The sequence below is a fragment of the Syngnathus acus genome, chromosome 4, assembly GCF_901709675.1.
Source record: "Syngnathus acus chromosome 4, fSynAcu1.2, whole genome shotgun sequence".
NCBI lineage: Eukaryota > Metazoa > Chordata > Actinopteri > Syngnathiformes > Syngnathidae > Syngnathus > Syngnathus acus.
This window is the reverse complement of record NC_051090.1, coordinates 2,235,239-2,249,462: the sequence shown is the minus strand read 5'-3', so window position 1 is coordinate 2,249,462 and position 14,224 is coordinate 2,235,239. Positions and strand designations below refer to the sequence as shown.

Genomic DNA, 14,224 nt, shown 5'->3' with positions numbered 1-14,224 from the left:
CAAAGCTAACTAGGCTCTTAAAACATGCAAAATATTGTTAGTTTAATACAGAGAAAAACGTTTCTACCTTTACGCAAAGTTTTTCGTTGTTGTATCTAATCTAGAGGTAAGGTATTTTTGTTAGCTAAGCTAATTGCTAGCTAGCTCTAGGTTTTAAAAAACCATGCACCATTGTAAAGAAATTTTCTTCTCAGTAAAAGTTTTCATTAAAGAGACTTTACTACTGTTTCCTTGCGCCAAACTATCAAAAATATTGGGGGGAAAAATAATTTTAGCATTTGTGCATTTTCACACGGTTGTTATTCATACTTGCAGCTTATCCCAATGTACATCAATTATGTTTTATGAAACCAGTTTCTCTCTCTACATTTTAAAGTGTTAATAGAAACATTTTCTATAATGTAAACAACACAAAATGCAGATTTTTTTTTTTAAGTCCGCTCCAGGGATTCAAGTTGAATCACTACCTCTCCTTTTTTCCTACTTCTTCTCAAGTACAACGCTGGAGCGAATACACGTCTGCCTACAAGTCGAGATCTGCGAGTTTTTCCGTGCCCACTCCTCAAGTCGTTAACAAAAGCCCCCGTGTCGCTTCCCAGAAAAAGCGTCCCTGGCGCACCATTTGGAGCGAGTGATGCACCGTGACAGGATGAAAGGGTGTGTATGGATGTTAGTGCGCATGTGGGCGGGGGATTAATTAACGGCAGCACCAAATTAGCAGCGCTGCACCGTGCAGTGCTTTGAGTGTCGTGCTTTTTAACCCCCCCCTCCCTAAACCCCGCCCCCCCTCCAAACTAATCCGCATCCCTCCGGCTTGGGGGCCTTCATCTCTGCTTGATGGTAATTGTGACTGAACACACCACAGGCCACAAACAAACATCACACACCAGTGGGAGGCGGCTCGCCCGAAAAAATAGCGTTCGATGACTCCCAGGTGGAGAAAAAAACCTGCGACCAGACCGCACTCGACCGGCGTCACCTTTTTGACAGCTTGCTGAGAACGAGGTGGCAAATTGACGCGGTGGAAACACAAATGAGTCGCAGCTCGCAAATTTGCTTTCGCTAACCTCTCGTGACGAACAGAAGGCCACACACATGCCGAGCGTTTAATCACCATCTGGGCTAACTTTGCAGACTCGGGGAAAACCTGCCTACCTTTACGTGCTTATGGCGCACTTGTGTCATTGTGACGGACGGCAACGGTGGCAGAACCATAAAGACAGCAAATTAATTGGGTCACAATCACCGCGATGGGCACTTTAGAGTCTCCTTGGACTTTTTAAACTGGACCACTGTGGGGGGAAAAAAAAATTGCATTCCACAGGCCTAACATACATGTTGAAAAACATAAAAGCATTTAACTTGACGAGTCCGAATTTTGAACTTTTAAATTACCCACAGCTGCACGATTAATCCAGTTTGAATGGTGATCACGATTTTGGGCAGGCACGATTAACTGAACCTGAAACTTATGTGACCATGTCCCCCCCTCCTCCTCCCACCCGACCCAGCACTCCACGCCGAGCTCAATCAACACCATATTGAACAAACTCCGACCATAATGATGCCCGCCCACTGTTCCCCATGCGAAATGGCCTGTTGGCAAGATCATGTGACACGTGATGTGACACATCCTGCCGTGCCGCCCCCCCCCTCCCCTCCTGAATATGACGAATGGCAGAACAACACAATAAAAAGAGGGCGGGCGACAAGCAAAGGACAAAGGCGACTAAGACGAGAATATGCAAATGAGATGCCGTCAACAGTCGTCCGGACGACTCGAAAAGAGGACGAAAGGTAAAATGCGGCGATATCAGGATATTACATTTTCTGCCTAATTAGGGTGAATAGCATGTCCTTTGTGATCAGCCAGGCAGAAACATTTAATTACAAAACCAATTATAAGGTGGTGAATGTATCACATCTGACACGCGCTCCGCCACTTCCCTCCGAGCAACGGGGAACATTTGCAGGAGGTGAAGTGGCGGAGATGTATCCGTGTTGTTGTGGAAGGTGCTTGAGATTTTCTGTTTAATTGCGCGCCTCGTTAATGCGTGCACGGGTACCGGACAAAGAGACGACCGGTAAAAGAAAAAAAACAACACTCAAGTATGATGAATATGGATGACGCTGTATATGCAAAACTTGTTGAGCCCACCTGCACCTCCAGCATGTGTCAATCAGTTAAAAAAAAAAACAACAACTCCCACTTGATTCTGATCTAACAAGCTCCATCTCGTGAGATTAATCCAATTAAAAATGAGCTATGGAAATGCATAATGCTTACCCTTTAATTGCAACTCTGTTTTTTTTTTTTTTGGGAAAGGGAGGGAATCTCGGTCTTATCTCGCTCTCACTTTAGATGCAAATTAGCATTTTTACGAGATCACCACCCTCCTATCACAATAAGAAGCGTAAGAGGGCCAAAGAATGAATGAATACTAAAGAGAGGAAAGTGCTGCTGTAGACAGTCAAGCATCACTAACCAAAAAAAAAAGTCGAGGTCGTGGGCACTTTGCATTTCCGCCTTTATATCCTCAAATAACATGAACAGACTAAGTGGAAAGCCTTCGTATGACATGGAGGTTCTTATCTGTCCTCTCCTGCCGGCATTAACTTCGGGCAGTGCAGTCATTAAGAGGCCAGGAGACCTTTCATTACCGAGTCAGCCTTTCAGGAAAGGCCTCACACATGCACGCGCAACAATACGTAAGAAGGTAAATGTCACTCTTCTATCAACTGAAAAATCTCTTATGCTTTTCCAGAAAAAAAAAAATATAGTCTAGCACGTTCACCTCACCGGTATACCCCAAGGCTCCTGCTTAGGGCCCCTTAACCACTAGGGGGTAATTAACAGATTCATTTCTAAACTCCTCAGCGCAATTATTTCACTGAAAAGGTCTCACCTCACGTTTACCCTTCATCCTGCAGATCCTGATGTCGTTTTTGTTGGACTCCCATGTTCGTTTCTGGAGGCAGAAAAAGGTCAAATGTTTGCCGCCTGTCCACAACGTAAGCGAGGTCATGGAAGATTCCCGGCGCGAGCGGCCGAGCCCGGGGAGGCGCTCACCTTACTGTAGAACATCTCGTCCGCGGCGGCGATGTCCAGCTCCACTCGGAAAAGGTCATCCCTACGGAGAAGCGGCGTGGCAGCCGGCCAACAACAAAGTCAAAGATATATCAGCATCCAGCAGAGTACAACACGCCTTTTATTGCTGGCTCCCAAAACATTTTTTCAAGTTCTCTTTTCTTTTGCTTTTGGGTGTCGTCCAAGCAGCTTATTCCTGTCAACATTTCCTTAATAAATTCAATTTAATACCTGGGCTTGAACTCCAACATAAATTTCCAGCCGAGGGCTACGTCACGCACGCATGCACACCACAAACGTTTGAAGACAGTGATTGGAAGCAGATTTTTATTGCACTGGGGATTAATTTCTTTGTTTTTACCACTAGTTAGCCCCAAGGACAACCGAAGTAATGTGTTCCGTTGCTTTACCAACTTGGCCCTGTGACATGCGTCCATTCATGGCGCTCTAAAAGCAGCAGGAAAAAAAAAATTTGAATTAATGCTGCTTGAATCAACGCTGATAATTGCACACACGCCTCCTGATCATCGTTACGCACCCCCTCCGCTTCTAGGACAGATCCGACTTCCCCCGAAGCCTTCGAGATGTCCGTTTATTGAATCTGAGATTTGTTGCCAATGCTTGGTCCAGCCGTGAATCTCCGAAAAGCCCTCCGTAGGTTTTTTCCATAGGAAACTAAGTGCTTTGGCTCACTAACGCTTGTATAAGCCAAAGCCTGACAAATGAGCGATGCTAAATTGTGAAGCCAAAGTTGGCGCCGGCTGGTATTAAAGTTTGATGACGATTTCAAGGACTCCCCTTAAAAAAAAGAACACGGGGGCATATTCCTCATCGTTTCAAATAATTGTGTTAATGTTGCCAAACTATTTGTATCACCCCCTCCCCTGCATGTGGTACAAGGTGAAGATCGAGCGTGTGTGAAATGTGGCGGCATTTTACGGCTATTTATGTTTCAGCCTTGAAGGACTCCATAGCTCCACACATGGGGGGCCTCAACCTTAACAGCGAAACTTCTTAAAAGCTACAAATCAACCGTCTTGTTTTGCCGCCTTTGGTCTCGTGCATAAATTTGGATGCGGGGAGTCGGATCTGCACGTGCCTGCGCTATAATTTAACGAACACCCCGACACCTCTTTTACCCAAGAGAGACATCCATTTTCATTCTTTAGCGGCTGATGAACTTCGACCTTCTGGCTTTCCAAATACCACGGCCTCGAGGTCAAGAGCTCTTCAGCCAGCACGGTTACCTACACTTCTTCTTCTCGCTCGCTTGGTATTGCAACTTGGAACGTTGCCGCGTCTCTTCGAGCCAAACTGGCATCATGGAGCACGAATATATTTTGAAGGACCTTTAGGAAAGTTAACCAGCAGAGTTTGTGGGCTATTTTCCAATCACTGTTCACGGTAGTACTTTGGAACACCCTGGAGGTTTTGACATTCGGAATTTGTGACGCTAAAACTATAATAATAAAAACTCGGAAAAACCTAGAGTTGACTTTTTAGGTTTTTTTTTTTTTTTTTTGCTAAGATAGGAAAGAGGTTGCAGTGTGTCAGGATCTCTGACTAGCTATGGCGGCTACTGTCACACTTTTCCTGATAAAGAGGCGCCTGGTGATCACAATCGTAAAATTGTTTACGTTGACAAGGACCGTCAAGTAGATGGTGGAGTATGAACTTCTAAAGAGGACAGATTAAGACCATCATCGGGTTTGTGGATGGCATTTTGACATACGTTCATGGCTAGCCTGCTAGCTAATGTTAGCTTTATAACATCCAAAGAGCGTGTTACCAAACCTATGTTGTTTTTTCTGACATACATATACATATATATACATAAAATATAATATATAATTGTCCACCCATGCCCAACTTTCTGCTAAAGCACAAAAAGCACAACTAGGTTGAACTGTCTGTGTAGCCGTCCGTCCGTCCGTCCGTCCGCCTGCCTTGAGGCATTCGACCTGCCCACAACTTGCGGTGACCTCTAGCGTGCGTGGGCTGATGAAGGCAGCAAGTCACACACACTAATACACAGACTCCAAAGCTTGATAAATAAATAAATAAAAAGTCAGTTGTTATTGTAGAAAAGCCTCTAACTGCTTTATAATGCCTCCATGATGAAGTTTGTAATTCAATTTAATCACATATGAAATTAATTTTCCACCTTGAAATCTACTCATTAATCCGTTACAGCAATGTGTTATTTAGTAGGGTTAATGAAGAAAATTAACACTGTATTATACATGCTAATAATAAAAAAAGGAAGGAAATAAACCAGGGCAACTACTAAATTGTGTATCATTGCATCTAAGTGTTTGTTCTTTCCGAAATAAACACACCCCGACAAAAAAATTAATGTTTCTGAGCCCTTTTGAAACTAAGTCTGAATAGTGACTCGGCAGCAATGACTCGGGGCTTAACCCAGCGAGGTGCCGCTGACTCCGACCCGCTTTAATACTTTGATTTGGCGATGACGGGAAGCGTCTCGGGAGAGGTGTGTGCACTCAGCAGGTGCTGAGGGGCAGAGATTTACGGCCGTTTGCACTCGGAGAAGTGCCTATGCTAATGGTGACAGGATTTAGGGGCGCGTGGGGCGGCTTATCAAGGTGCCCCGCGCCCGCCTGAAGTCATAGCTGCCATCGCGCGAGGGAGTTATTTTAAAACTCCGCCGTTATAAGCGGCTTGCGCATTTACACGCCGATCGGCTTCTTTGCAAACGTATCGCCGTCGCCGCCGCCTGTCAGGTAGCCGCAAACACCGCTAGCCTCATTAAACTTATATAGGCTTCCTTTCGCTGACATAAATCCTCGTTCACTCGCGCTCATATAACATTCTGGTGGTTAGCATTTTTACGAGCATCCGCATGGCTGAGACATCCCATATCGGATAACTTCTACATTTTCAAAAACACTTGCGTTACATCGAAGCGCCGCCGTGTAGCGCTTCATTTAAGTAATATCACACCGGAGGGAGCAACGTGTTGTTTATCACCAGGATGGAAAACCCAAGGCCCGCTCGATCTCAAATGTGGTCACGCTTCCAGAAAACACTTTTACAAGTGCGGTTTTTCAGCTAAGACCAGGAGACAACAATGAATTATGATTTATTTGACACGTTATTCATAAATAATTCCAAACCGTGGCGGAGTTAGCCGTTAGCAAGACTTGCTAACTAGATTTTGAAATCGAATAAAGAGGAGTGAGAGACGAGGGAGTGCTTCGCAATCTTTAGACGTCGCTTGCGGTTCTGGTTATTATTTTGACCGATCAGGACAGATTTTTACGCAACAGTTTAGCTCAAATTTCAAGTTTGAAAGTTTCTAGGGTCAGCTGTATTTTAACGACAACCCTCCGACCACGGGAGCCATACTTTTTTATTATTGGGCAACGTGCACTCGTGATTACACAGCCTCTCAAAGCGCAGACAAAATGGCTGGAACGAGCTTCCAAGATTTAAAAAATTACGACTTTGCTTCTCAGTAGTGAGGTCGGACCAGGTGGGGGCCAGCGATTGGGTCATTTCCTGGTTGCCCTTCTTGGAAACTGCAACGACAGACGTAAACCAACACCACATGCCGGGATGGCCGTTGATGGATTTTTACCACGTTCTGAGTAAAATTTGAATTTGGAAAACATGTGCAGTAAATCTCGGGGGTTCGCGGTCGGCCGCGGAAGGCCTCCGGGGAGCCCCAAAAAAAGCGGCTGAACTGTCGAAGCCCAACGCAGCTGAGCTGTTTTACTGAGTCCAGGATCAGCAAATCCATCAGAGTGACGGACAAAACGAGGTCGCGAAAGCGTCGTCTCCAACTACTCACACATCAAGAGTTATCGTCAAACAGACATTTGACATTATAAGCTGGGATGACTTCACAGAAAAACTATTTGAAGTGACTGTGATGTCATGTCGGGATTTTATGTCCTATCATAAATGTATCGCTTTGTTTTTCAGCTTTCAGCAAAATATTGGATTATGGTGTATTGATTTTGTATCCAACTTTTCACCCTCTTGCATTTGCCTGCTTTAAGAGCTTGCTGGTGGATTCTGCTCCGGAACTGAGGTGGACCAGGTGTCTGCTCAAATACGATAATAACCCTGACCCTTGCGTAATGGAAATCAAGACAACTAGAAATAATCCATTAACTCAGGAAAATTGCAGCAATCAAATTGCCAAGACAGGGGGGGAAAAAAAAACTAAAATGTTCCGTACCTGGCTCCGATGTAGAGTGTTCGGTTGACTTGGATGACCCTCTGGATATGAAGAGGCTCTTGTCGCTGCCACGTGTGGTGAGGTCGGCCCAGAAACACCGGATAGCGTCTTGACACTATTACGAGGCGAAAGACACACACGCGTAATTACTGATCCCAATCTGGCATTCATTCTTGGAAAATTGATGTAGAGCCACATCCGATTTCGAGTCATTCGTAATGCGATCCCGGCAGATTGGACCGAGCTCACTCCGACGCAGAAACTTCCCCAAGGCCAGAAATCCCACTTTAGATTGCCACTAAAGTGTAAATCTTTACAGATACGCATCAACAGCAAATGCACAAATTGCAGCCCTGCGATAAAGTCCATTTTAAACATCGGGAAAGGTGGAAGGATGTGAAATTGAATGGCTGACGCTCGCGACTTCCATGAAAGCAATCGTCACTGTCTGGCACGTATTTGAATTGGCATTGGTGCTGATGTCATCTAATTATAATCAATAACAGCTCATCACTCACTTTCCTTTGCTGGGTGGTGAGTAAAAAGCAAAGTCAATTTTCCATTTCTGCTCTGAAGCAGCTATTTTGGGAAATCGCAATTCTATGGTGCGCCGTGTCTTCATTCGGATGGCTTTTGATCATGTTTGCATGAAAATTGACTTCTGAGAAATGACTCAGTATATGCATATTTCAGTCTCTGTAATGCAAAAGTGTGAAACTAAATAAATTCTTAGGAGCATTCAAATAAACCGTCTGTCGCTTTTTTTAATGAAGCTAATCAACTGAATCAACCGTGTTCATTAAAATCTTCCTCTATCAGAGGGTGGCAGTGACCCCAACTGCCCACCACCTAGCTCCGCCCCTGGGACTTGCCATTCATTCACATCCGGAATGGTGAAGTGTGGGAAAGGCTGCTCTCGACTTCTTCTGAGGGCTTGACCGAATCTATAGCTGACTTTCTACTGTCGATACATTAAGCAGGCCGGGAAGCCATCAATCAATGCGATTGAACCGCAATTGATCCTGGTCTGGAGCTGCTGAGCTGACATGGAGACTCCAAGTCTGAGTGCGGGGGGGGAGGGGGTTAGCATCTCCAGAGACATCCACGTGTGTGGGAAAGTCGTAAATGCAAGCAAGCGCCTTTCCACACCCGCTCCGCATTGGCGACCCCCGTCTGACCTCCATGACCTCCACATCGTGACCCCTAGACCACCTTCAACACCTTACGTGTGAGGCCGTGACCCCAAGTACTCAGTACTTTAACCAGATTTTTTTTTTCCTCGAACTTTTGCCATCACCGGACGGGAGATAGCGAGAGAAGGTCCGTACCTTCGGTGGGGATGAAGTTTATAGGGCCTGGTTCCTCAGGGAATGCGGAGCAGGCTGTTCGGAGCAGCCAGCAGAGTAGGAAGAGGAAGGGAGGGGCCGCTGTCGCCATGGCAACAGAATTGCCGAGCCTGTGCACAAAAAGAGAAATAATAGACAGAGTGAAGGGAATGAGTGTTTGCCAAATGAAACGGGGGAATGTGAAGAGCAAACGCACAAACATGAACTCAATCAAGATGGAGGATTTGTCAAATACCACATATTTCATTCAAACGACATCTTCACCGGCAGCATGCTGACGGTCATTATGTCGTTCGTGCCGCCGCCAAGGGTCGGTCTAATTCTTGAGCAAGAAACCGCAATAATACTCATTTTTGGCAGAGGATAAAGAATATACGCGTATACGAGTATTGTTCTATTGTCTGTCTACATGTGTTGCAGCGAGCTTGGTGGTCCACCTTTGAATCGTGAGGAAACACCACGTCGTAAGCCTAAGGATATTGTACAGGATATAAAAGAGTCCAAGTGTTGACGACAAGCAAGCCGCAACGTTCGCCTCAGTCACCAGACATAAATTTTGGTAAAATCCGCATCAACGGAATGTTTATGACGCAAGCCGCAAACCTCCAAAGGCTGCGTGCAAAGGCCTGGAATCGCCTCACTTGTAATCATCACTTTCCTTGTAGTCCTTGTTTGCACATTATGCTAATAGCTCATCGCTGGAAATCTCTCAAAAGATCATTTCCAAAAGAGAAACCAAAGCAACATCTTGTTCCAATGAGCGTCGGGGATGAGTCACCGTGTCAACGATGCGACCCGCCGACTTGGAGTCACGGAGCTCGCTTTTTCCGCCACGCACTGTTGACGGAACCTCACGTTTGTGGAGCCGCACTTATGTAAGAATAAGTAAAGAAAAATATCATCTGGCACGTTCGACTGTGGCCTCAGTTCGCCCGCTGGATGACACAATGGAAAGAAGCAAAAAAAAAAACAAAACTGAATTTTCACAATTTCACAAGAATGGAATAATTCAGCCAAACATTTTCTGAAGCGCTGATATAAAGAAAAAAAAAATCACTTTCAAACAAAAGTATCAGCGCTTCTACGAGTACTTTTGCCAGCAGATTGCGAACACATGGCATCAGACGCGCCCGCCAGCCGTGGCCGCTTTTGGTCCTTCCCCACATCTGTCGCTCGTTCAAGTCCGTTTTAGCTGAGCCTAAGTGGTGCGCATTACATATCTGCGTGTAAGCCAATTAAGTCTAATCCAATTGGGCTATGTAACTAATCGAAGCGGAACAAACAATGACAACATCCTCAAAATGGAGAAAAATAGTCTGCGGGTACTTCAACTAAATGGCGCTGCTAAAAAATCATGCGAAAAATATACAGTCGTCTTGGTATTTCTTTATATTTTAAGTTTCTTTTAGGATTTTAGGAAAAATAAATTCAAGTTTCTTTTAGGATTTTAGGAAAAATAAATTTAACAATAAAAAATAAATGTCCTCATATATTATAATCATGGACTTGTTTTTGAATTTTTTTGCATTCCAAAAAAAAAAGATTTTATGATAACAAAAGTTTGGCCATGACAGAATCTATAGCTGATTTTTCTGTTTTCATTTTCAGCCGCACACAAAAGCGGCATTGTGCGCCCACTGCAACCTTATCGGCTTATCTTGATGTAGAATTTCTCAAATTCTCTGGCCTGTCATTAGCATCAAAGTGAGTCTGGGGGTGCAAATTACTCAGCGCCCGCCTCAGCGTCATCGGGGTCAGGTGAAGGCGAGCGAGTCAGCGCCACGGATCGGGCCGCAGATAAGCTTCACGGCGGCCATTGTTGCGTCGTGGGCGGACAACCCAAATGCTGCCGGCAACTGGAGTGTAATAATTAGTTCCAAATTAGATTGGGCAAAAAAAAAAAAAGCCTCAAGCATTTAATGTGTACGTCTTGGTAATGATGACGAATGTCTCCAGCCGAGTTCCCCCAAAATGAACAAATTTGCGCTCGTAAAAGGTGAGCAATACAAGGACATCGGAATCACGGCGGAGATAAAACGCATTCCGAGGTTACGACCGACGTATTTCCAGATTGATGGACAGCGATCGGGCTGCCAACGGAATCCAGATGGCAGCCCGGCCGCGAGGAAGCGCACCTCCGACTAATGAAATTGGACTTGTAAAGTCAGCAACACGCTCAGCTTGGCTTCCGACGGCGATTTAACGCGGCAATTTGTCCGACTCCTGGCAAAGTCAATGAGGAAACATTGAGCTGTCGCCGCCGTCATAAAGTCGGGGAGGCAAGGCTTCAAATCGCCGGGCCATCAATGATGTCGCTCGTCCTTCGCCAGCTTTTTAATTCAAGGTGATTCGCCTGAGAGGTTACAAAAAAAGGAGGTCAAAGGTTGGCAAATTGGAATGGAGTGAACTTCTCTCTTTCCATGCTCGAAGGCCATCAATGGAAATCTGCATATACTTGATTTTGTTGTTGTTGGGGTTTTTTTTTTTTTAGTCTAACATTTAAGTACTTATTCTGCAGTGCCAACAAACACATTTGCCGCCGGCAGCTTTGGGAAGTCACCACACACAATCCAGTGGATAGGAATACAAATAGAACGAAGAGGAACGTGGCCAGCCTACAGACAGAGAGAAAATGCATGTATCATTGACGCCCATTATAAATGCAAAAATGCATTTTTTTTTTAATGAAAAAAAAGCCTTTGCCCTCAAAATATAATAAAAAACTATACCATATTTCTCAAGCCCAACTTTGATGTTAAAGCTCCAAACGATGACAAAAAAAAAAACCTTCCAGCTCCTTCTGGATCTTGTCAATGTGTTGCCACACACAGAAAAATCTGAATTTGACAGCCACACTTCCATGACAAAAGATGCCAGACGTGTTCTCATTCGACACCTCGGAATGTGCTGGAGATTCCCAACAAGCAAAAATGAGCCAAAGTTTCCATTTGAAAACATTTTCACTTGTTTTTCCCCCCCCAAGTTTCATTGTTTCGCAACCACAGCAGCAGAAGAAGTCTCATAACAGATAAAGATCGATTTATTGTATGAATAATAAAAAGCTACAAAGCATATTATAGTTTCTTGATTAAAATTTCAAATTGTTTGGCAAGTAAATTTGCACGCTCAATTAAATCCTGGCTCCCTTGTGAGCCAGCTCCGATTGCTACCAAAAAAGATTACAAATGACTCATTTCTGCTCCAACATTAACAGTACACGAAAATAAAATTCACATTAAAGCAGTTGAATGGTTCGTTTTCGTTTTATGACAAGTCGCCTACAAAATTTCTTGTTTCTGCAGATTTTTTTTTTTTTTTTTATAGACTTTTTACTTTAAAAATGTTCAAATCTTGATGATGTCAAACCACCACCGAAAGATTTAGCATCGGGCCCGCGGTGACGTCCTTCAGACTTTTACGCAGTTGAGAATTACGAGCGTATGTGTAATAAGATATTAAGTAAGTCACGGACTCTTGTTCCATTGTTTTTTATGTGATCTTAAAAGAGACACCCAACAGATTTCCCCCGAGCCTAGCTTAATTGTCATGTTAGCAAGCGGCTTTATGGAGAGTGTCCAATCACGGGCGGAAGATAGCCGGCTGCGATTCCATTCGAGAGGATTTAAGGCAAACAGAGGCGGGAGAAGGCGAGCAAGGAGAATGGAAATGACAAAAACAATGCAGCGCTGACGAGAGGTGAGAGAGAGAGAGAGAGAGAGCGCGAGAGGGATACAAGTAAGGCATTCAACATAGCGAGGGGGAGTTGCAGCGGATATATTGCGAGCCAGGCTAAAAGAATGTCCGGAATGAATGCGAAAGACAAAGAAAGAGCCAGTTGCACAGTGAGTGGGGAATACTTGACTGCTTATTGTGTTTAAGCTAATAACACTTTTATGGTGTAGGAGGTGTACCTCTGGGATCAATCCTTTGACCCTTTGTGTTTTGCTCAAGCAGGCAGACAGATAATTGAAAATGCTAATTAGTTACACATAATAAAAGAAACATTTTGGTTGTCCAATTTATTTGGTTTTTTCTAGTTAGCAGACTACTTAATGGAGAACGACTGAATACATACTTGCTTCAAAATGGGTTTGCTTGCTAGAGGTTAAATTTAATTTGGACCTCAAAAGCTTTCCTGTGTAATCATCTGACCGCGTGAGAGCTCAGAAAGACAAAGCCACGCTTTGAATTTGGAAGTCACCACTAATTGACCCACTCCTAATTCATGTGTGATGACATTACGCTGCCGGGTCACTTTATTCAAGTTCACTGCAAAATATTTCTCATTGTCGATAAAGATTCGCATGATCTTTAGCCACAGGCGCTATCATTCTAGTCTGCTTATCTACTGGACATCCTCGGGCATCTGCTGTCGCCATTTTGATTAGTCACAGCGAGTTCCTCTTATCTCCTTCACAAGACTAAAGCGATAAACAACGGCCTCCCCTGGACACACATGATTTATTTCGTCTTTGCATGAGACGCCAGAGAGTCGCTTCACGCGATATTTGCGTGGCCGTGAAACTTCGGAGATCTAATAAGATGGCGAAGGGAAAGAGGAGGGTGCGAAAAGGTTGAGCGAAGGCGAGATGAAAAATGAGGGGTGACCTTTGGCGTTCAGTCAGCCGCTTTTCCCAGGCAGCGCCACAGATCACTGCGTGACGCACAACATATTTGGAGGCTGCGCAACAGGACGGAGACGCATAACTCTCCACGCTGGCGCTCATGGAAGTCTGTGCTCTCAGGAGTCAGCGCTAATCAAAAGAAAACAAATGAAGTCATGGCGAGCGCAGCAGACAACCGGATCAAAACCAGAAGCGGCGGACTCCAGTCATATGGTTTGACTCGACTCGGTTCTGAGGTGCCAGTTTTAGAACTTGGGACTCTCCTGGCTATAACGAGAATGGCGAACTTTCAGGGATGCAAATTTCTTCACTAGATTCGATTCGGGTTTTGATTCGTGAGGTGCAAAAGGATTTAAAACGGTTCGAATCAGTTTGACTCGCATTCTTTGAATCGAGAATCATTTTTCATGGTTAAAATCGTGTTTTATTACACAGATAAGATAATCGTGGAAGTCTGATTAAGAATTCCGAACGTCAGTGCCGTCGCGTAATAATCGTAACAGCATCGTGTCGATGGATGAATTTCTGGGAGCTTTATCCGCTGGAGTGGTGTCACCGTCATTAACCTTCACAGGACTCCAAATGACGGCGGGCAACAAAGCATCTGCAGTCATCGTGTAGAACAAAGACATTCTGTCCGGGTTTCCGCCTTAATTAACGGGCCACGTTTCAGGGGAGCGAAGCAGAAGAGCTGAGCTCAGGCTTTCCTCCAATTCCTTTTATATTTGCCTACCATGACTTTCATATGATGATTCATTCATCTCCGACGCCTCCTCAAGAGCGCCGACCGCAAAGCGTGAGACGGCTACGAAGCATTCCGTGACACGACGACGGCGGCGGAGACGACGGGCCTGACATTTGACCTTCTCTCCCGGTTTACGAGCGTCATTAGCGGGGCAGGGTTCAGGGGCCAATGCCATTAATCACTCTTCAAACCAGCTTTGGAGGAGGACTCCAA

The 14,224-nt window shown here is 44.8% G+C and overlaps 1 protein-coding gene across 3 annotated transcripts in view; it reads right to left on the bottom strand.

The window, feature by feature from the left end:
- sema6bb (sema domain, transmembrane domain (TM), and cytoplasmic domain, (semaphorin) 6Bb) overlaps window positions 1-14,224 on the bottom strand; it is a 73,347-nt gene that overhangs the window by 27,126 nt on the left and 31,997 nt on the right. For all 3 annotated transcript variants that reach the window (XM_037249088.1, XM_037249087.1, XM_037249089.1), the window contains 4 exons: window positions 8,624-8,751; window positions 7,296-7,410; window positions 3,071-3,131; window positions 2,907-2,969 (listed from right to left, as the gene is read on the bottom strand). In XM_037249088.1, coding sequence (XP_037104983.1) covers window positions 2,907-2,969; window positions 3,071-3,131; window positions 7,296-7,410; window positions 8,624-8,732 — 348 coding nt within the window. In that variant the 5' untranslated portion in view covers window positions 8,733-8,751. The remainder of the gene's footprint in view (window positions 1-2,906; window positions 2,970-3,070; window positions 3,132-7,295; window positions 7,411-8,623; window positions 8,752-14,224) is intronic.